The sequence below is a fragment of the Lepidochelys olivacea genome (assembly GCF_965140295.1).
Source record: "Lepidochelys olivacea isolate rLepOli2 genome assembly, chromosome: 1".
Lineage (NCBI taxonomy): Eukaryota > Metazoa > Chordata > Testudines > Cheloniidae > Lepidochelys > Lepidochelys olivacea.
In genome coordinates this window covers 220528689-220552381 of record NC_140411.1, presented here as the reverse complement: position 1 = coordinate 220552381, position 23693 = coordinate 220528689, and the positions used below count along the sequence as shown (strand labels likewise).

General features: G+C 44.2%; 1 protein-coding gene across 1 annotated transcript in view; it reads left to right on the top strand.

Annotated features, from left to right (window-relative positions):
* The window catches only part of CRACR2A (calcium release activated channel regulator 2A), a 71642-nt gene that overhangs the window by 28876 nt on the left and 19073 nt on the right, over positions 1-23693 (top strand). Inside the window, exons 7-11 of the mRNA XM_084617203.1 lie at positions 8478-8665; positions 12072-12143; positions 15163-15208; positions 17122-17213; positions 18829-19159. Coding sequence (XP_084473329.1) covers positions 8478-8665; positions 12072-12143; positions 15163-15208; positions 17122-17213; positions 18829-19159 — 729 coding nt within the window. The remainder of the gene's footprint in view (positions 1-8477; positions 8666-12071; positions 12144-15162; positions 15209-17121; positions 17214-18828; positions 19160-23693) is intronic.

Here is a 23693-nt window from a genome sequence, read left to right as displayed (position 1 = left end):
ATGTTCTCCCCCTCTTTATTTGCTTCAAACATGAATTTACATTAAAAACACCCAAACAAACAAACCCAACCCCAAACAAAACCAAGCCCTTACTTTAGTCCAGTGTTATGATGGTATAATTAAAAATCACAAAATTTTAGGAAATGCAAAAGTTAAAGTTCCGATAGTAATCTTAACTGATCTTTGTTCCATATTTAAGTTTGGCAAAGTTATAAGCAACTGAAAACTTATAAAAGAAAGTTTTGAGCTACCTGTCCTGCCTGTTGCTGCTTCCTAATTGTTATATCACCATTGTTATATTATAAAATGTAAAAAAGTATGCAAGATGCTTAATGCAGACAAATTAATGTTAGCAATCTGAGTTATCATTGCTGTTGGAATCTCACTTTTCGCAATCTTGATTTTCCCTGACTACATTTTTGCCTGTAATCCATTCTTTATCAAAACCAAATCTACACATCAAGTTAATACACATCCATCTATTGTGTTGTGTTGTTTGGTGGGAGGCACAGTGATTAATGCCACAGCCCAATGGTTCTCAACTCACAGTCCGTGGGCAACTTGGGGCCCAATCAGCACACAGCTGCAGCTCATGTAAGATCCTCAGGGTCATACAGGTAGTATATATATTGTGTGGATGCAGCCCACATAACACATAGAGAGCTGCATATGCAGCCCATAATGGTAAATAGATTGAGAACCACTGCGTGTAGCCTTTCCTCTGCTGAGACTAGAGCCAATTCCGATTGTGATTCTGTTCACAAGCAGAGCTGGGTGAATACGGCAAAGCATTGTCCGTGAGTATTCACGCGAATGTGACAGTGAGTTTGCTTGGGCTGTGCTCGTGTCCCGCTCCTGTTTGCTCTTTGGGTGAAATTCACCCCAGTCCCACTTTCATCACTTAAATGGGATTTCGGGCAGGGACAGATGCAACCTCCCAGTTCAGAGGGTGCACTCTACTGCAGTCAAGCAGAGCGCCGATCACTCTCAGCAGCACTGTTTGCCCTGGCACTGCATTGCTAATCCTGGCCCAGTGTGGCAGGAATGCTGAGGTGGGGAGGAAGAGGGGCTAGAGAGTGAGCATTCTCCCCACCTGCTGCCTACTCCACTTTCACTCCACACCAGTGGCTCCTGTCTTGCAGGGCAGGGCCCGGCTGCCCACTCCAGGCATTGTGACCTGGCACAGGGGGTCACAGCGCCACTCGGGTTTGGCCCCTGGGTTTCCTCATTTCTGTGGGTGCAATTGAATACACGTTCCCTTGGTAAAGCCACCCCTGACTGAAGTGGTGCTTGTCCTCTGTGCAGGGATGTGAACAGTCACACAGTCTTGCTTTACTTGCAAGAATCTCGTGGAAAGCAAATCTGAAACTTGCACTCTTGTGCATGTGCACGGGAAATGGTACATTTTACGTGGGACAGGACACTGCTGTGGGCCAGGCTTCCCAAAACCATATGCCAAAACCCTAACTATTCTATTTATATACCTGCCTGGTCCCCACCCTTGTAATACCTGAGCACTTGGCAGAGAGCCAATAATACAATCCGACAAGCATCTGACTAGACACTCCGCAACCAGGACTGCATGCTCAGAGGCAAATGCAATTACTTTATTACTGACCGCAAAGATGACAGTGCAGAGATACCACTGTTATGTATCCCTAACAGAAAAAGATAGACCAGCAAATGAAATGTATTTGTTCCTGATTTTACACAGTAACTGAGTTGCCATTGACTTCAGTGGGAGTTGTGAGTGCTTAGTACTCCTGAAAATCCAGGCTTTTGATCCATTTTGAACAGGACAGGGCACCGTGCACCACAGAAAGGGAATGGTGTTCCTTTAACTTCCCACCAGAGCTCTGGTACAAAAGAAATTAATTGAGGCAAGGATCTGACTGTACCATCCACAAATAGGACCACATGTGCAATTACTTGGTGTGAATATGAAGGGGGGCAATTAAATTTAGCTCTTCACCCACACAATACCTTTTACACAAGCCTAATTTTTCTAGGTGGAAATGGATCTGTGCCAGGAAAGAAAGGGTATGAGCATTTCTAAAATTCCCTTGTCATGGTATTCTGCTAACTCTGCCAAAATGGCTCCTCTTCCTGAGAGAACATAAGGCTGGCTATACTGAGTCAGAACAGAATGGTCCATCTAGCCCAGTATTGTCTTCCAACAGTTGCCAGTGCCAGATGCTTCAGAGGGAATGAATCAAACAGTACAAGAGGATTAGGGGTACTCAGAGCATGTGGTTGCATCCATGACCCTCTTGGCTAATAGCCATTGATGGACCTATCCTCCAGGGACTTATCTAATTCTTTTGTGAACTCTGCTATATGTTTTGCCTTCACAACATCCCCTGGCAATAAGTTTCACAATTGACTATGTGTTGTGTGAAGATGTACTTGCTGCTGTTTGTTTTAAATCTGATGACTATTCATTGATATCTCTACTTAAGTAAAACTTTTGATACTGTCTCACATGACCTTCCCATAAACAAATTTGAGAAATATAGCCTAGATGAACCTACTATAAGGTGGGTTCACAACTGGCTGGAAACAAGTACTCAGAGAGTAGTTATCAATGGTTCACAATTGCCTCAAAGAGCATATCAAGTGGGTTCCTGTAGGGATCTGTCCTGAGTCTTATTAATATCACCATAAATGATTTAGAGGGCACAGAGAGTGCTCTTACAACATTTTCAGACTATACTAAGCTGGGAGGGGTTACAAGCACAATGGAAGACAGAATTAGAATTCCAAATGATCTTGACAAACTGGAGGCAGTGTGTGAATTAAATAGGATGAAATTCACTAAGACAAATGCAAACTACTACACTTAGGAAGAAATAATCAATTGCATAAATACAAAATGGGAAATGACTGCCTAGGAAGGAGTACTGCAGAAAGGGATCTGGGAGTTATAGTGGATCACAAACTAAATATGGGTCATCAATGTAATAGTGTTGCAAAAAAGTGAACATTGTTCTGGGATGTATCATTGGGAGTGTTGTAAGCAAGACACAAGTAATTCTTTTGCTCTACTCAGCACTGAGAAGGCGCTAACTGGAGTACTGTGTCTACTTCTGGGCACCACACTTTGGAAAAGAGGGACAAACTGGAGAAAGTACAGAGGAGAGCAACAAAAGTGATTAAAGGTCTAGAACACATGACCTGCCAGGAAAGATTTTTTAAAAATGGGTCTGTTTAGTTTGGAACAGAGAAGACTGAGGTCGGACATAATAACTGTCTTCAAGTATGTAAAAGTTTGTTATAAAGAGGAGAGTGATAAATTGTTCTCCTTAATGATTGAGGGCAGGACAAGAAGTAATGGGCTTAAACTGTAGGAAGGAAGATTTAAGCTAGATATTAGGAAACACTTTCTAACTGTCAGGGTACTTAAACTCTTGAACAGATTACCTAGGGAGGATGTGGAATCTCCATGACTGAAGGTTTTTAATAAGAGGTTAGACAAACACCTGTCAGGGATGGTCTAGATCAGGGGCGGGCAAACTTTCTGGCCCGAGGGCCACATCTGGGTAAGGAAATTGCATGCAGGGCCATGAATGTAGGGCTGGGGCAGGAGGTTGGGGTGCAGGAGGGAGGGAGGGAGTGTGGAGTGTGGGAGGGGGTACGGGGTGTTTGAGAGGGCTCAGGGAAGGGGGTTGGGTGCAGGAGGGGGTGCGGGGTGTATGAGGGGGCTCAGGGCATACGTACAGGGAGGAGTGCAGGAGGGAGCTCAGGGCAGGGGGTTGGGGTGAAGGAGGGGTGCAAGGTGCAGCAGGGGGCTCAGGACAGAGGGTTGGGGTGCAGGAGGAGTGCGGGGTGCAGCAGGGGGCTCAGGGCAGGGGGTTGGGTGCAGGAGGGGTGCAGGGTGCAGCAGGGGGCTCAGGGCAGGGAGTTTGGGTGTAGGGTACAGGAGGTGTTCAGGGTGAGGGCTCTGGCCCGGCACCGCTTACCTGGAGCAGGTCTGGGGTGGCGGCGGTGCGCTCCCTGCCTGCCTGCCCTGGCCCCGCGCTGCTCCCAGAAATGGCCAGCACCACATCCCGGCGGCCCCTGGCGGAGAGGGAGCAGAGGGCTCTGCACGCTGCCCTCGCCTATGGATACCTCCCCTAAAGCTCCCATTGGCTCCAGTTCCCCGTTCCCCACCAACGGGAGCTGCGGGGGAGGTGCCTGCAGGCGAGGGCAGCGCACAAAGCCCTCAGCCCACCCCTCCCCCAGGGTGCAGGGACACGGTGCCAGCCACTTTTGGGAGTGGCGCGTTGCCCGCGGTGCCACAGGGGTGGCAATTCCGTGGGCCGAATCCAAAGCCCTGATGGGCTGGATCCAGCCCACGGGCCATAGTTTGCCCACCCCTGGTCTAGATAATACTTAGTCCTGCCTCAATGCAGGGGTTGGACTAGATGACCTTTATTTCTATGATTCATTGGGTGACCCTTGGTTCTTGTGTTATATGAAGGGGTAAATAACACTTCTCTATTCACTTTCTCCACACGATTCATTATTTTATAAACCTCTGTCATAACCCCCTTAGTCATCTCTTTTCTAAACTCAATAGTCCAAGTCTTTTTAATCTCTCCTCATATGGAAACCTCATATGGAAGCCGTTCCATACCCCTAATCATTTTTGTTGCCTTTTCCAATTTTAATACACCCTTTTTGAGGTGGGGTGACAAGAACTGCAAGCAGTATTCAAAGTATGGGCTTACCTTGGATTTATGTAATGGCATTATGATATTTTCAGTTTTATTATATAACTCTTTACTCATGGTTCCTAACATTCTATTAGCTATTTCTCACTGGCACTGCATAACGAGCAGATGTTTTCAGAGAGCTATCCACAATGACTCCAAGATCTCTTTCTTGAGTGGTAATGGCTAATTTAGAACTCATTGGTTGATATGTATATTTGGGATTATTTTTTCCAATGTGCATTATTTTGCACTTATTAATATTGAATATCATCTGCCATTTTGTTGCCCAGTCAGTTTAGTGAAATGCCCTTGTAACTCTTCATAGTCAGCTTTAGACTTAGCTATTTTGAATAATTTAGTATTGTGTGCAAACTTTGCCACCTCACTATTTACCCCCCTTTCTAGATCCTTTATGAATATGTTGAACAGCACTAGTCCCAGTAAAGATCCTTGGGGTACCCCACTATTTATCTCTTTCCATTGTGAAACTGTCATTTATTCCTACCTTTTGTTTCCTATCTTTTAACCAGTTACTGATCCATGAGAGGACCTTCCCTCTTATCCTATGACTGCTTACTTTGCTTAAGAGCCTTTGGTGTGGGACCTTGTCAAAGGCTTTCTGAAAGTCTAAGTACACTGCATCAAACGGATCACTTTTGTCCACCTACTTGTTGACCCTCTGACAATTCTAACAGATTGGTGGGGCATATTTTCCCTTACAGAAGCTGTGCTGGCTCTTCCCCAACATATCATGTTCATCTCTGTGTCTGGTCATTCTGTTCTTTACTGTAGATTCAACTGGTACTGAAGTTAGTCTTACTGGCCTGTAGTTGCCAGGGTAGCATCTGGAGCCTTTTGTAAAAAATCGACGCTATATAAGCTATCCTCCAGTCATCTGGTGCGCAGGCTAATTTAAGTGATACGTTACAGACTACAATTAGTAGTTCTGCAGTTTCATATTTGAGTTCCTTCAGAACTCTTGGTTGAATACCATCTGGTCCTAGTGATTTAGTACTGTTTAATTTGTCAGTTTATTCCAAAACGTCTTCTATTAACACCTCAATCTGGGACAGTTCCTCCGATTTGTCACCTAAAAAAATGGTGTGAGAATCTCCTTCACTTACTCTGTGGTGAAGACCGATCCAAAGAATTCATTTAGCTTTTTTTCTGCCATAGGCTTGTCTTCCTTCAGTGCTTCTTTAACACTTCAGTTGTCCAGTGGCCCTGCTGATTGTTTCCTGCTTCTGATGTACCTCAAAAATTTTTGCTCTTTAGTTTTTGTGTCTTTTTCTAGTGGCTCTTGAAATTCTTTTTTGGCCTGCCTAATTATACTTTTACACTTGACTTTGCCAGAGTTTATGCTCCTTTCTATTTTCCTCAGTAGAATTTTGGTCTTCTTACTTTTTTGCGGGTCCAGGGGGCAGTTCATATATTTAGTTTGAACCTGTATTACGATGTTTAAAAATAGTTTCCATGCAGGCTGCCGGCATTTCACTCTTGTGACTATTCCTTTTAACTTCCATTTAACTAGTTTCATCACTTTGTGTAGTTCCCCTTTTTGAAGTTAGATGCTCCTGTGATGGGTTTTTCTGACATTGCTCCCCAACAAGAATGTTAAATTTAATGATATTATAGCTGCTATTACTAAGAAGTTCAGCAATATTCACCTTTTGGACTAGATCCTTTGCACCACTTAGGACTAAATCAAGACTTGCCTCTCCCCTTTGGGGTTCCAAGTTAGTTGCTCCAAGAAGCAGTCATTAATAGCATCTAGAAATTTATCTCTGCATACTATCCTGAGGTAACATGTACCCAGTCAATATGTGCGTAGTTGAAATCCCCCATTATTACTGGGTTTTCTGTTTTAGTAGCCACTCTAATCTCCCTGAGCATTTCACAGTCACCATCCTGGTCAGGTGGTCAGTAGTTTATTCCTACAACTATACTCTTTTCATCTAAGACTTTAAAAGTTTTCTATCCATAGAGAGTCTACGGTACAGTTTGGTTCATTTAAGATTTTTACTATATTTGACTCGATTCTTTCTTTCACATATAGTGCCACTCCCCGACCAGTGCAACTTACTCTGTCATTCTTATATATATAGTACCCTGGTATTACCATGTCCCACTGATTATCAGCATTCCACCAAATTTCTGTAATGCCTATTATATCAATATCCTCATTTAACACCAGGCACTCAAGTTCACCCATATTAGTATTTAGACTTTTAACATATGCATACAAGCACTTATAAAATATGTCAATATTTACTGTACCAGTGTATCAAAAGCTTCAAGCCTTCTCTTAGTTATAAAAGTTTCCCTTATTCATGCAGGGAAAGAAAACAATGCCTTGTAACTTATGTGATCAAAACTAAATAATGTAGCTGAACTTTCAGTGGTCCGGTAATAGATACTCCTGGTGAATTGTTTGTGAGCCATCTGAAGAAACTCTGGCCTAGTTGTTTACACTCAGCAGGGACCCATGATTGGAACAATAGAAGTGTTCAAGGCTGAGGTACAAGTTGGTAGAGGAACTGGGCAAAATTTTCTGGACAAATAGTCTACTTGCTGAAAAATACAGTTTTAGGTCGACTAAAACTATTCTTAAATTTGAGTCAAATTCAGCAAACGATTTCAGCCGCGGGGGAATCCAGAAAGTCAAATTGTTTCATTCTATAGAAAACCATTTTTCTGGACTTTTTTGGTTTAGCCACTGATCTGAAAAATCAATTATTCATTTAGCTCTAATTGGCAGAGCTCTCTAGGTAAAGCAGCCCACTCTGTCCCAGGAGCTGTTGGTCTCTGCCTTCCAAGAGCACAAAAATTCAGAGACATACAGAATTTGTGTCCCAATCCTTTCATTCTCCGTGTGTCTGTCTTAAAGATGAATCTAGTGTTACTTTAAAGCTCGCAATGTACTTGACATCCTTTAAAAAACTTGTTTGCTAAAAACACAAAACACAAGAAGAGCTTTTATGGATTTCTGGATGGCATTTGCTGTCTATGATTTTAGTTCATAGGCCCTTTTCCCCCACATCTTTCTCCTCCCCTGCTACCACAGTTAGATGCTCTCCCACACTAGGGCCCTTTTGCACCACTGGACCAGCACAAAGGGCCATAAACTGACCAGATCTACCCAGATGGGAATTCTCCTGATGTGCGGGAGTCCCCAGTGGTGAAGAGCTGGTGTAGTCAGCTGTAATTCTAACCCCTCAAGCCCCACTGTAGGGGGTGAAGAAAAGCAGTAACAGGTTTAGAGCACCTCTGAGGTGGTTCTAAAAACTAAGGCAGGGCCCAGGTCAGCATAGAACTAGTCCCACAACCACCCTCTTTAAACCCTCCCCAACCCCCATCAGCTGCAGCCAGAGCTTACTGAGCACAGATGATAATCTAGCCCTCAAGATTGCTAAATCGATATTATATGTATTAAGTAACAGGTCCCATCTCCTAACATAAAATAACTACATGCTGCATTCAAAAAACCATGGTCCAAACAAAGTTGCTACCCTGGCTCTCTGAACCTACTTTACCATTGCTGTTTCATCCAGGCAGTAGCAGGTTGAACCATGTGCTACTCTTTCATACACACTAAGGGCTACTGTTACCTTCTTATCAAATTCTGTGCATTCTTTTCTTGCCTCCACTTTGGAGAATGAGTATAATTTTAAATGGGTTCATTTCAGTTTTAAATTTTAAGTCTTCTTAACACCAAGCTAAGATAGCTCTGTGAGTTAGAGGTATTTTCTCTTTTCCTTTTCTTCCCCCTCCCACCACCCCTAGCTGGAGGGTCAGTGTAAGGAACTCCACGACGACAAACAGGAGACCAAAGTGGAGAACACCAAGCTGAAGCTAACAAACCAAGAGCTGCTACAGGAACTGGAGCGAACGTCTCAGGAGTTAATAGTCGCCCAGCAACAATTACAGATGCTCCAGGAGGAGGCTTCAAGACTACATGAAGAAAAAGAAATGTAAGTGACAGCTGCCTGTGGCACCACTATGCTTGCCTGAAGTGACAGCAAGCTTGATTCTCCACATGCACAGCATCTTCTGGAGGGACTTTAACATCTGTTCAAAATGCATGTGATGCTGATGGAGTAATATGCAAGGTCAGACCAATGCAAGAATCATTGCAGGCGGTTGTATCCCTGCTTTACCCTGTTTACATTTTTCACATAAGGTGTTAATGTACCTTGCTTCAAAGTGGTTAATGGCAACATGACAAATCTGCTGCCACCTTGCGCTGTTGTGGGCTGTTGCTGGGGGTCAACCTGACATGCTGTTAAGTTTGACTTCAGTGTGTTTTGATATCGTTTGTATTAGCCATCATAAGAAAGAGCTTGACTTTCGCTAACCATACAATATGGCCTTGGATATTCTCAAGTTGATCATATGTATGAGATGCCCAGTCCAATTCAGTTTAGCTTTTATGAGTATGCTTTGAGTGCCAGACATCCAACAGTGATTGAGAATTGTAAAAGCACTACCAAAACACAACTTTAAACTCACAAAAGTGGACAAGTTTTACACCTGTTTTGAACTCGCTCTTTTCACAAGCTACATATAGTGACTACAGAAGGTTCAAGGTGGTAGAGAATCATTCCCACTTTTTGTACCATGTTTGTTTAAATATTATTATTTTGCTTTAAAGAAGCAAATTCTTAGTGCTATGTACTAAAATAGACAACATTAATAGTATTGCACACCACAACATAGTGGACCAGATCCTGAGCTGTGCCAGCTGCACAAGAAAAGGTGGGCAAAACTGTCATTTGTTTCTTGATTTTCTTGACTCCAGAGGAGCAGAACAAGGCCTGTGCAACACTTAAGTCCATTTAAAGGAATATTTAGTAGAGCCAGTGAAAAAATTTCCACTGAACCTATTTTTCAACAGAAAAATGGCTTTTTCAATTAAGCAGAATTTTCATGAAAAGTGTCTGCTTTCTGAAGAGAATTTCAATTTTTCATTAAAACAAACCAGAACAGCTGCAAGCCAAAAAGTATTTTTTTTAGCTGAAAACCAAAACATTTCTGCTGAAATTTGATTGAGAAATGCCTCTGGGTTCCCCATGGGAATTGTAGTTTGGCTGCCTCAGGTTCCCATTCTCCTCTATCGGTTGGATTTTTGGTCATACTACATTTCCCATGATTCATCATGACTATGGGACTGCCATGATGCACCACCTTCCCTAATCAAGAGAGGAGACCACGGTGCAACATGCAAAATTTAGTCCAACCAACGAGCTCAGCCTATAGAGGCAAATGAAAGCATGAGGCATTCAAACTACAGTTCTCAGGAGATATTGTGGCAGCATTTCAGAATTTCTGTTTTCAGCTGAAATATTTTGGATTTCAATTTTTTGCATAAAACTCAAAAATTTTCTGCAGGGAAAAGATATTTTCCAGCCAGATCTAATATTTAGCGGATGGAAATTGGACTGAAGTGAAACACAAGTCTTGTGTTGTCCCTCTGCAGTGGAGTTATTATACCTTAATGCTGGAATTTTCAGAAGGGTTCAGATTTTTACCACTAGGGCCAGATTTTCAAGAGTTTAGCTCCATCTGGGTACCTAAAAACACCCTAAATGTCACAGTAGGAGCAGCTGGGTGCTGAATACTTTTTTGAAAGTCCGGTCCCAACTGCAGGGTCTGAGCACTTGAAAATCTGGCCCTAAATGAAGGCCTGCTACAGGCCTCAAATTTTCTTTCCATGAGCATTTATTCCTAATGAGTCTTACCTCCCACTAATATTCATGAAAAACAATCAGAGAAACCTGAATTGGATTCAGAATTAGCAAAAGTTTCATGACTATTTCTCCCAGAAATCCAATCATTTCAGCTGCAGATAATGTAACTCGGTGCAGGGAACTGTGGGAACTCAGCACCTCTCAGGGTGGGGCATCATCTTGGACTAAATACTGTTTCTTCTCTTCAGAATGCCATTGGACCAAACTCTACATAGCTATTGCTAATTTAATCTATCTTGAAAATATGAGGAGTATTCCTTTGACTATAGCCACCCAGAGCTGAGCCCATTTCAAACACAAGGGCCAGATCCTCAGCTGATTTTCATCAGCTGAGGATCTAGCTCTGAGTTTTGAATGCTGCCTCATTTTTACATTTGTATGTTTCATTTACAGTTTTGAAATGAACAGTGGCAGTATTTCTCCCCTTCCCCCCCAAGACCATTTCCTCTTTGAGGGGGCCTCACTTATGAGCTACAGAGAAAAGGCAGTGTTGCAATCAGTTGCAGGCTGATTCCAAAGGAAGTGAGGAAACCAGTAGGAAATGGGTCTGGTGATATCTCAGCTGCTCTCCATTCTTGTGGTCAAACTGCTGAATGATGATGATAATTTTACATTTGTAAAGCAGTTTTTATTCCAAAGTACTTTATGAAATTAGCGGTGGATTATGTCCAGCTCTCCCTGCAATGGTGTGGCTCAGAACTGCCCCCAGGGCAGGCCAGAGACTATAAGGCACAACTGAGCTGTTAAAAGCTGATCCACTCTTCAGACCACACAAAGGTAGCACTTCACACACCATTAAAATGCAGGAAACAACATGGACCAAATCCTCAACTGGTGTAAATCCATGCAGCCCCATTGAAATCAGTGGGATTATACTAATTTACATCATCCGAGGATCTGACTCCCTGTGTTTAATGCTGCACAACAGTTTAGGTCAGGAAAAGGGGAGAGGAATAATATATCCAATAAGGGAAAACTGGGTTAGCCAAATGTCATTACCCGTTCTGAAACTTGGCCAGCAAAGGAACGTTAACTCATCTAGCCTTGTGAAAAGTTTCATGGGATTTTTAATGATCACAAGTGACTAGGTCCTTAATTTTAAGTTTTATCTGAAAGACACCAGCTCCAGCATCACAGTGTAGTAAATTGACTGGATGAGAATCCTAAAAAGGCAAATCTTCTAACTCCTTGGTTGTTAGTTACTACTGGTAGAATCCAACCTAACCCCTTCCCCCTCCTCCCCCCAAAAGTTATAATAACTTGATTATGCAGTCCTTACTGTGGCTGAGCTCCGTTGACATCATTGATGGTTTAGCCAGAGTGAGGACTGCAAAACGGAGCCTCAAGTGGCATTCTCTAAGGGTTGTAGGAAGCAGCCTATAACTACTATGTTAAAAGAAAAGGAGTACTTGTGGCACCTTAGAGACTAACCAATTTACTGTGTATGCATCCGATGAAGTGAGCTGTAGCTCACGAAAGCTCATGCTCAAATAAATTGGTTAGTCTCTAAGGTGCCACAAGTACTCCTTTTCTTTTTGCGAATACAGACTAACACGGCTGTTACTCTGAAACCTGTTACTATGTTAAAATGTCCATGACAGATAGATTTCTTTGTTTCCCTCTGTTGTAGGGAGGTATACAGGGTGACAGAAACTTTACAGCGAGAGAAGTCAGGACTCCTTAAGCAGCTGGATTTCTTAAGGTAACACACACAATCATTTGCAAGATTTCTTGCATTATCATTATAAAACTATGTGTTTATTTTAAAGCTCGTAAACTATGACCCTAACCCTACCAGAAATGCCATTTTGGGACTAACCCCAGCATATGGAAATTCCTCAGGGGCCTAGAGAGAGTGGAATATCCTTACATCATCTGTCCCGTCAGAGCTCTCTGCCCCCCACCATAGGGGGCCTGTTGGGGAAAGACAGGGGTTTTATCAGGACATGCTGCACTGTGGCTATTCTGTGCTGTGGAATAATATCTAGGAGGCTGTTTCAGCCAAGTGCAAGTCAAAACAGCTATGAGGCTGCTCTGATTTATGTATTGGGCCAGGCCTTGGATACAGGAGATTCAAAGGCGGTGTAAAGCTCCTTTTGCCTTTCATTGCTGCGTCAAGCGTAGTTCATTCAGAATAGAGACTGTTAGTTTATATATATATATATATATATATATATATATATATATATATATATATGGCTGATTTTCTGCCTAACAGTTTTCTGTTAGTATAACGGACAGCATTTGAAGCTAGTTCTGGGCATTGTTTAATGTCCTTTGTAATGTGAAATAGTATCTAACAAATATTATTGCCTCATTTTTTTTACTAGATTATTCAATGTATATGAGCTAATTATATGTGCATTTGAGCAGTAGTCTTTCACCCAGTGTGCATTTAAAAATATTTCAGATGGACTTATATACAATTACATCAGAGTCTCCCAAATTGTAGCCTGAGACCCGCTGTTGGTTTGCAGTGCATTTGCCAATTGTGATACAGCATGGCCAGAAGGCAGCGGGAGAGTGATCTAGGAGAGATATGTAAGCCCCAGGATGAGGAGAAGCCTTATTCCCTGTAGAGGGAAGAAACGTTGCTATAGATTAATTAAAGGCCCCTGAAGCCAATTAGAGCACCTGAAGCTTGTCACCTGATAAACCCCCCCTGCTTCAATCAGCCAGGGAAAGGAGTTGGAGCAGAGTGGTTTGGAGTTGGAGCAGAGAGCAGTTTGAAGGCATTGAAGTAGAGGAGAGTTTGGAGATGTGCTGTGGCTGGCTAGAAGACAAAGACCCTAGATAAAGAGACATCCGGCTTGTGCAGAGAGAGGGCAGGAAGCCCCACAAGCTGAAGAGCAAGAGAGGGAAGTAGCCCAGGGAAAGGAAGCACGAGTTCAAGTGGTTTACCACTATCCCTAGGGCCCCTGGGCTGGGACCCAGAGTAGAGGGTGGGCCTGGGTCCCTCTGTCTCCACTGCCCTTCTCTGGGTTACTAGTGGGACAATAGATACCCTAGTTCAGGGGCAGGAAACTGCGCCCTGAATCCCCCCCTTCCCCCCAAGAAGAGAAAGCGCGGGACCCATCATAATCGTACCGGCAATTTGCCACACAATGTACAGCATTCTGTCCCCCTCCATTGGTGGTTGGGTCACAGAGAGAGGTTGATGAGTCTGCTAGAGCTTTGGCTAGCTGACCTGGGTCTTTCTGTGAGCCCATGCAATAGTAGACCCATTAATTGCTTCATGTGACCCAGCCGCTATGAGAAAGTGACAGAGTACCATCCAGAGTGGGTGTGACTCAGATCTGCAGAGAGCTGGCTTGTCACATGGAGCACCTCTTCTCCATTATTTCCAGCAGCTAAATCACATTAAGAGAAGCTAAACACATTTGGTATTTTCTTAAAGCTGCTCTTCGACATCAGCAATCACAGTAGTTGTAACTGGGATGTTACATGGTCGTGACAGGTCTACGCAGCTGTGGTTGGGAGGGTGTGCACCAAACAATCTCTCTATTAAGAGGTGATCTTAACTATGGAAAAGTTTGAAATCCCTTGATTCAGAGTAAATGAAGTATTGTTCATGGTTTGTTTCCATGTGTTAGAAGCTTTTGCTTTGACATTTATAGATTGAGAGCCCGATGGTCTAAATTAGGGTAGTCCCCACTGAAGAATTACACCAGCTGAGGATCTGGCCCTGTCATAATATAGATGGAAAGCAGCAGAATAAAGACAATGCACTTCAAGAAGGCAGATTTTATCAGACACAGAGAATTGGTAGGTAAGATCGAGTGGGAAGCAAGTCTAAGGGAAAAAGGAATTCAGGAGAGTGGGGGTTGTGGAATCTCCAGCATTAGAGGTTTTTAAGAACAGGTTAGACAAACGGGGATGGTCTAGATCAGGGGTCGGCAACCTATGGCACGTGAGCCAATTTTTAATGGCACGCTGCTGTCTGCCAGGGATCCCGACAGACAGCAGCGTGCCATTAAAAATCCTGCCTGGCCCGCTCTTCTCTGTCCCCTGCCCACCGCTCTCTCCTTGCAAGGCAGGCAAGCTTCCCCCTCACCCCCCCTGCTGGGTTCCTGCCCCTCCTCCCCTCCCACACATACCCAGCCCCCCCTACCCCATGCCCTGACTCTTGCACCCCCCACATTCCCACCCTGAGCACCAAACGGGAGCTCCTGCACGCCCCCCCACACATTCCCACCTGCACCCCTCGCACCAAATGGGAGCTGCCCAAGTAAGCACTCCACACCCAAACCTTCTGCCCCAACCCTGAGCCCCTCTCCCTCATTCTAGCTCCTGGCCAGACCCTGCACCCCAACCCCCAGCCTGCTCCTTCACCCCCAGCCCTGTGTTCAACACACTCCCACCCTCAGCTCAGTGCAGAGAGAGAGGAAGAGAATGGGCTAGAACCAGGGAGACGGTAGGCACCTACTCTATGTGGACAGGGCCGGGACCCCAGACCGGCAGCAGGCTGAGCGGCAGCGGGCTGAGCCGCTCACTCAGCACACCATTTCTAAAAGGTTGCAGACCCCTGGTCTAGATAATCTTAATCCTGCCTGAGTGCAGGAGACTGGACTAGTTGACTTATTGTTGCTATGATTCTTTGGAGAAATACCAACGTAAAAATATATTAAAGACATATTAAAGTGAAGACCCAAAGATCTGGATTTGATACTAAATTTCTACCATAGTTTGCTGGTTCTTTTACTTGTTTCCTTTCCTTACAGAGAAAGGAACAAACATCTCAGAGATGAACGAGACATGTTTTTACAGGTACACAAATACCATTTTATAACTCTGTAGTTATCAAACAGAGATCAGAATGGTCTAAAAAATGGGGACCAGAATGTTGTAGGGGCAGGGGCGACAGGTTTCTTTAATTTTTGGTGGTGCCCAGAATGGGTCCAATTCCCCACCACCACCACACACACACACCTGCCTAAGACTCTGGGAGGGAATTGAGGTGCAGGGTGCAGGCTCTAGGAGGGAGTTTGGATGTGGGAGGGATGTTGGGGTCTGGAAGGGAGTTTGGGTGTGGGCTCTGGGCTGGGGCAGGGGGTTGGGGTGTAGGAGGAGGTGTGGGGAGCAGGCTCTGGGAGGGAGTTTGGGTGCTGGAGGGGGTGCAGGCTCTGGGAGGGAGTTTGGATGTGGGAGGGATGTTGGGGTCTGGAAGGGAGTTTGGGTGTGGGCTCTGGGCTGGGGCAGGGGGTTGGGGTGTAGGAGGGGGTGGGCTCTGGGCAGGAGTTTGGGTGTGGGAGGGGCTGCAGGGTGCAGGCTCTGGGAGGAAGTTTGGGTGTGGGACAGGGGTCGGGCTCTGGGAGGGAGTTTGGGTGCAGACTTGGGGCTGGGGCAGGGCATGGTTGGGGTGCAGGAGAGGGTGAGGGGTGCGGCGTTTACCTCAGGTGGCTCCCCAAAGTGACTGCCACACCCCTCTGGTAGTGGCTCCTAGGTAGAGGGGCTGGAGTCTCCGGGAGTCTCTGACCAATGGGAGCTGTGGAGTCAGCACTCGGGGTGGGGGCAGCACACAGAGACCACCCCCACCTCCTGGGGCCACCAGGATGTGCCAGCCGCTTCCAGGAGTGGCATGGAGTGGGGCCGGACAGGAAGCCTACTTTAGCTCTGCTGTGCTGCCGGTGGCTCCCCGGGCCCTTTTAAATTGTCCGGGGGCAGCAGGCAGGGCCGGGGGATGCTCCGGGAGAGGCGTGTGGGGGCGGCAGGTCATGCTGGGGGAGAGACCCAGCCCCGAACATTGGTGGAGCCGGGCACCCAGGCCCTGAATATTCCTGTAGCACAGGCACCACGGGCCCATATAACTTGCAGCCCCTACGTAGGGGGAAGAGATTCTTGTGTCATTTCTCTCCCCTCCCGCACTCGCCACCTTCCCAGTTAAAAGCAAGGTTTATGGCAACAAAAAGTATTTATTAAATAAAACTAAAAGGCCCTGGAAGCCAAGTATTTAGGTTACTAAAACTCAAGCTATTTTAGGAAAAGGGAATGAATACTAATGAACCTAGTTTATAAGAAGCTAAGGAGGCAATCAAGAGGGAATAAGATAATCTTCAAATGGAACAATTAAAATGCAAGTGTTTATCTATCCAATCAACAGTAATCTCTTTAAACATCTATACATCAGTGCAGTATCTGAGTATTGAACAAAGAGAATTGCATTCTAAGAGTCCTATCCTCCTGCTAATGGATACAAATCAATCCCATTGACTTTGTATCCTGCATTAGGAGACTAGGTCCCCAGGACCTGAAAGATACCATGGCTTCCTTTTCTCGACTAAAGACAATTCAGAATTATGGTGTCTAATCATTTGCAGAGGTGGTCTGTGTTTCCCTTCTCTATAAGAAGGAGTGATACTGGGTCAGATTGTCAGTTGGTATAAATCAGCATAGCTCTGTTGGTTTCATTGATTTCAATGGAACTCAGCTGATTTACACTGGTTTATGATCTGGTCCACTGGTTCTGTAAGGAAGATTAATTGTTGTAGAATCTGGATTTTCCATGTTCTTTTTATTTATCACTCAGGATTTTGAAACATTTGCTTCTCTGCTAATCCATCAAATACTTTCTGTCGCTTCCATCACTGTATTCTCTAAACACTAGCAACAAATAGACTGTTTTATTAACTGTAATGAATAGCAAGAGTACACTAGTAAGATAAATAATATAATTTCTGCAGAAGAGTACAACAAATGCTTCAAAAGCCAACTGGAAACAAAGATCAGGATCTATCATTGGCAAATATGTAGAGGGAAAGGCATCACTTAAGAGGTAAGGACTTCATTTTGCTATTTGGCATATGTTTGATAGTTATCGGGAAAGTGCACAAAAGATGTAGAATGCTCATTTCACCACGATTGTTCTTGAAACCACGGCAACTTGGAATTGTAAGTGTAGTATTGATGTTGCATGGATCTCTGAGGTGCCAATTAGTATGTCATCTGAGTATCTGTGATGGGGGCAGATTGGCCACGGGCATAGGAGGGCGGGTTCAGCTGGATCACAGGGTCTCCTTAACCCCTTTGTTGCCAGTGCGTAGTCTATCTGCCTCATTAAGCCGCTTGTTGCCAGCGTGGGGCCTATGTCAGGTGTGGAGAGGGGAGTTAAAAGGAGGACATCTAGCCCAGTTGAGGGTTGACCAGGAAGGAGAACAGAGCTCTGCTACTGTGCTCAACAAGGCAAGTCTGGCTATAGCCAAGAGCATAGGGCAACTTGCTAAGTGGATAAAGCATTTGGTAGATGGGATGACTGGGCCCAGGAAGATGGACAAGAAGGGACTAGGGATGTGCAAAGACAAGCCTGGAGCAGAAGAGTAGCATCCTGCCAACAAATCTTCAGATGCACCTGATTTTTAGTTCACTGTTTTCCTTTTTGTTTTGTTTAACACACTGGAAGTGGTCCGACTCCAGTGCGCCTTAGTTTTGGCCCGGGGGGGGCGGTTAAGGCACCATGGCACAATCATCAGGGACCTGCAGTAGTGGAGTTGTTCCCTGATAGGCCGCTTAGACAGCCCAGTTACAGTGATCTTTTAAAAAATTAGAAATCTAGGGTCAGATCTTCAGCAACGGCTAATACACAGACCATGCTGCTTTGGCATGGGGAGCTTGTGGGAACAGCAGAAGCCAGTCCAGTACTGGTATTACTTGAATCAGCATTAATAGGGCATGATATCTTCAGGAACTTTTGCTGGAGGAGTGCACTTCCACAGCACCCCTTACTGCAGATAGTAGCCGACTAGCTGGGATGCATAAGAACATGGGATAGATAGAAGACATAAAAACATGGAGAATTTAAATCTAAATTATGTGATCGTAAGTATGAAATAAATGGGAACAGGATTAAGGCCTCCATGTCAGAAAGAACCTGAGAAGAGCAGTAGAATGTCACCTTGGGGATAGGGACCACAGCAAGAGTCTGAAAGAATATGGACATGCAGCTAGTATAAACGGGCATAGCTCCATAGAGTTCAATGCTGATTTATACCAGTTGAGGATCTGGCCCGTACTGCTCTAGCCAGAATTAGGTCACAGATGGAAAGTTTTGTTCACTCTACTCTCACCATTTTAGGATGAACCTAAATCCAGTTGTTCATCTCTGAATTTTCAGCCAAAATATTAATATTTGTTATATTGCCTTCTGTATGGGTTACATATGTATTATGCTGATTTTATACACACACATATAATGTTTAACTTACTTTTCAATAGTCAATTGATTGTACAGTCTAACGCTGATCTACATAATAGATAGTGTAATGGACCTGATTCTGCATCCTGTTACATTAAGTCAGGAGTAACTCCACTGGATGGAATTACATCAATGTAAATGAGATAAGAATTAGGCCTAATGTTTTTTTGTAACCTACTTATATCTGATCTTTATCTAGCCAATCCTCCGAAGAAGATGATGCTTTCAATAGCTTAACAAGGAGAAGGAATTCTATTGGTTTGAATGGGTATCTTTCTTCAGAGTCTGACCATGGTACTAGTGGGGGCATGACTCAAACAAAACAACTGCAGAGAATAATCTCCATTGAAGAAGATCCCCTACCCCAATTTCTTGAGAGGCCAGCTGAGAAGCAGTACAGCAAGTGGACAGAAGAAAATGACAATGTCTCCCCAGAAAAGGAAATGGATGAGAAGCAAATTGTGACATCGTTGGACCACACACCCTTGTCTCTCAGAGAGCAGCCAGTAGGGAAAGAAACACAATCAAATGTAAGGGGACAACTTACCTTAAATGGAGGTGGAGGGTATCATGTAATAAATTACTTTCACAAGCCAAAATCATTTGGCTTCCCTTTTTGTAGACACAAGTTCCCCACCTATACAATTTGGATGCACATTTTGCCACCTTTAATTGATTTGTTCATGCAAATCTGATTACTTCGGCCTCTGGCTACTTGATTGCATAAGGTACCTAAATGCAGATTTGTGCCTAAAATTAGTTTTGAAGGTGCAAAACAGGGAAGCCAGGCGTCAGCTGAAAATATACCCAAGAATTAGGATAGTGAGGAACTGAACAATTGTGTGAATTAAATTATACATTTTGTATAATCGCATGAGGCCATTTCTTACAATCTTTATAAGATCAAAATCAGGTCAGCATCAAATCAAGGTACTGAAGGTGATTATGGAAAAATCTCACTGGATATGTTCAAAGTGGAGATGAGACAGCCAAATATAAGGGACTGTTTAGGAACATTGAAATCAGACCTAATGATGATACCGGGAAATGGGACTAGAGGATCCAATAAAGGGTAGAGCTGGATTTTAAAAAGGAAAGCTTTTTGTGACCATTTACCTGGAAAATTTGTCCTTTTGGGGGGTCAAAATTTGAAACAAGTTTTTATAGCTGATGGGAAAATGGGATGAAGTTTTTTGTTTTTGGGGGGGGGGGTTGCAAAACTTTATGAGAAAAAGTTACCCTCCTTTTTGGGACAAAATGTGAACAATTGTTTTCACTGTAAAATCAAAATTCAGAAAATTTCTTCTAGCTCTGCTCTCTCATTAATGTTTACATCAGAAAACTGAATTGTGTGCACAGCCCAGACTTTATAAAATAATATCCAGGAAAGGGTAACTCTGCAGTCAAAAACCTTACTCACATTCTTACTCCCTTGTAGCTTTCAGGCTAATTTTAGTATAGCTATTAAGTGTGATCCATTGTCTGATTCCTGAAATATATATTTAAAAAGATTAAGGTATGGAGAAATAGGTATGCTCAGTCTTAATTACATAGTTTGTTCTTCTAAAAGAAACGGGTACTATGCACATCTTTAAAATGATCATAAAATGACGCCATGATTACATAACTGTTATAATTGGCACACTTTTGTTACAAAATATACTCTAGATAGAGACAGGTTTCAGAGTAGCAGCCGTGTTAGTCTGTATTCGCAAAAAGAAAAGGAGGACTTGTGGCACCTTAGAGACTAACCAATTTATTTGAGCATAAGCTTTCGTGAGCTACACATCCGATGAAGTGAGCGGTAGCTCACAAAAGCTTATGCTCAGGTAAATTGGTTAGTCTCTAAGGTGCCACAAGTCCTCCTTTTCTTTTTTCTAGATAGAGAAATGCCTTTCCATTTAAAAAAAGGAAAGCTGATCAAAACTACTTAGATCATTAATGTGATATAGCCACAGCATACTTTGTACTGTTCTCAGAATAGAAGTATCCTCAATTACTGGGTATTCCTTACTCTGGACAGCTGGATCTTTTCTTCACTTATGATCAAGTGAACCTTTCTCAGAAGAAAGCTACTGAACTCACTAGCTACTTAATTAATAGTAAGATGTCCTAGCACTAGTTAGCTGTCAGAAAGTGTATTATTATCATGCTGTTGTATATTAAAGACTTAAATCAGAGCATTAGCTTATTAGTGACATTAAATGACAATTGGAAAATCTATTAGCTGGTTTCTTAAACAAATTGATGCCAGGATCTTAAACTATTGAGATTGCTCAGGATTTCTCTCAAGTCCTTTTTATTTTAGAAGAGAAAGGCAGTAAAATTTTACTCAAGAAGTACCATAGTGTAGCGGCTCAGCCACATGGGTAGGACTCAGGGGATCAGGGTTCTATTCCCAGCTGTGTGGCTGACCTAGTGGGTAATTCTAGGGCAGTGATTCCCAACCAATTTACCATTGTGGCCCACAGTGTGTTATGTGGGCTGCATCCAACTACCTGTATAGCTCTGAGGATGGGCTGCAGCTGTGTGCTGATTGGGCTGTAAGTGGCCCATGGGCTGCAGGTTGAGAACCACTGTTCTAGGGCAAGTCACTTTCCCTCTTTGTGATTCTGTTTTCCCTCCCACGGCTTTGTTGGTCCTGTCTATTTAGAGTGTAAGATCTTTGGGGTAGGCACTGCCTCATGCTGTGTGTTTGTACAGCGCCTAGTCCAATGGGACCCCAACCTCAGCTGGGGGTTCTAGGATCTACTGTAATACAAATTAATAATGATAATCAATATCTGTGCCAAAATTTTGTCCTCACATGGGTACATTGACATCCACTGATATCAATGACAGCTATTCATGTGCACCCAAGGGATGAATTTGGCTCCATGGGTGCTTTTTATACACTGCCCAGCACATTTTGTATAACCTTGGTTCCCAGAGTCTAGGCCTCCCCAAAGTATGTCACCGAGAGGGAAAAGTCCAACTGGGTCATCTAACCCAGCTCACTTCCAGTAAAGAACTGTCCCATTATAGCCCTACAACCCCAGTACTGGAGGTCATGCAGAGCCTCCTTACCCAGCAGGCTCCCTGGGAAGCCTGGTTGAGGGCAGGGAGCATGCCCTCTGCTATATCTCATAAAAGGCTGGAACACGTGTTTCCCTGTATGGTCAAACAAGCCCACTGACAAGTTTGGAGGGTGGGGGCCCAGGACGCTTCTTCTTCCTGCTCCCTTTGAGGTGATTACCACCCTAGGTGGGGCGCTAGCAGTGAGAAGTCCCTGTATTGAGTGGAGCCTAGAGGTTGCGAGTGTGACCAGTGCCAACCTGTGAGGCACAAGGTGAGGGGGGAGGGTTAAATGTTCTTAGTGCTTCCCCTGTCCCTTTGTGCACCCTTTCAAAGCAGCCAGAATCTGGCCCTGAAGTCTATTTCAGTTTGTTTTTCTAGTTTAGCTTTAAATTTCCCAAGCAATGGAACTTACCATTCTTCCCTGGGGAGACCTCTCCATAGCCTAAGAGATAGCACAGTCAAGTCATTTAAACTGCAGCGGCCAGCCACTCTGATCTCATGCTATCCACTGCTAGGACTCTGCCTCCCATTCCCTTCTGGCTTTTCCCACCAGCACTGGCAGCAGGGCTGGGGGCATTGTTGCTCCATCAGTGAGGGCCCCTACAGGCTGCTGTCTGTGCATGGAGACTCCCTCTGGAGTCTATTAAAGCTGCAGAGGAGGAATTACTCCTGCCACTGCATCGTAAGTTGCAAGGAGTCCCCTGGGGGATGTGTCTTGAAGAGTGGTGGTCCCCCTCGTTCTCCAGTCAATCTCATCCCATATTATGCTATACAGTGGATCTACAGTGTAAATGCCATGCAAGGTCTAGAGGTGGCTATGTTATGGGGGCAGAATTATACCATGTAGTCATATAGCCCTCCCATAAGGCCACCCACGCCCTGTTCTCAACAGTGAAACCCTTCTGTTCTCCACTCTGCCTTGGGGAGGGGAACATAGAGACCTAGATGTTTTTAATTCCCTAGAGTTTGCTCTCCTGAAGTCTAACACCCTTATGTCTATACATTCTGTGGTCCCAGCCCTTTCTGCACCGAGTTCAAGGAGCTCCGGGTTGCTGGTAGTAAGCTTCTCTAATCACCTGACATTCTAAATCAACTCTGAGAGCCCCTTATCAGAAGGGTGTGGGGGGATAGAACTTGTGTAAATCAGTTCTCTTCTAGAAATGAATGAGTCTTTTTTGTTCCCGGGTTCTCATGTCCCGGGCACAGATGGAAAGTTTCCCAGAGAGGGCACTGAAGCAGTGCAATGTGCCAGCAACCTCCATCTTCAAAGCGGGTGGCACTGGCTGGGATGTTGTAGCTAGGGTGCCCAAGGATGTGCTGAGGCAACCTTTTGTGGGGACCCTGTTAGAGATGAAAACTATGCTCCCAATCCAAAGCCCGTTGTCTGCACTCCCTCTGGTGAATCATCTAAGAATCTGCAAGCCAGGCAGGCACAGTTAGGTACAGTTCTGCTCCAACAAGATGGAATCAGGTCCACTGAGTGTGTGCCTTCCGCCCCACCCGTTTCTATTAAATCTGCCAAAAACCGACATGTTACGTTGGTTGTGTGCTGTGTGTAGGAAGGTCAGTAACAGCACATGACATCGAGATAAAAATCTGAGACGATATTATAAACTAAGAGAAATTGATATTCCAATAGCATATGGCAAAGTACCTTTCCAGTTCAAGATTTAATAATCTGAGGAGAGTTTGTAATTTGTTTCTGCAGATCATAGGTTTCCAAGCAGTGGCTGATTCCCACGTTGGGATGGGGAAAGACATTTTGCCCATAGGACAGATTGATCAGTCCTTTCAGGGCATCAAGTTAGACTTTGGGTGCATCCAGCAGGGAGTCATCTGTAGCCAAGAGTTTCACAAAAAACAGCTTGAGACAGATTGAGGTGTTAGCTGCTACATCTCCTTTGCAGCTTGAATGGCTGGAATCACTAGCAATAGCTGTTGGATGGCTTAGTCCTGTCATAAGTATTCAGCAGGGGATGAAGAGGCTCATCTTTATGCTCGGTTTAG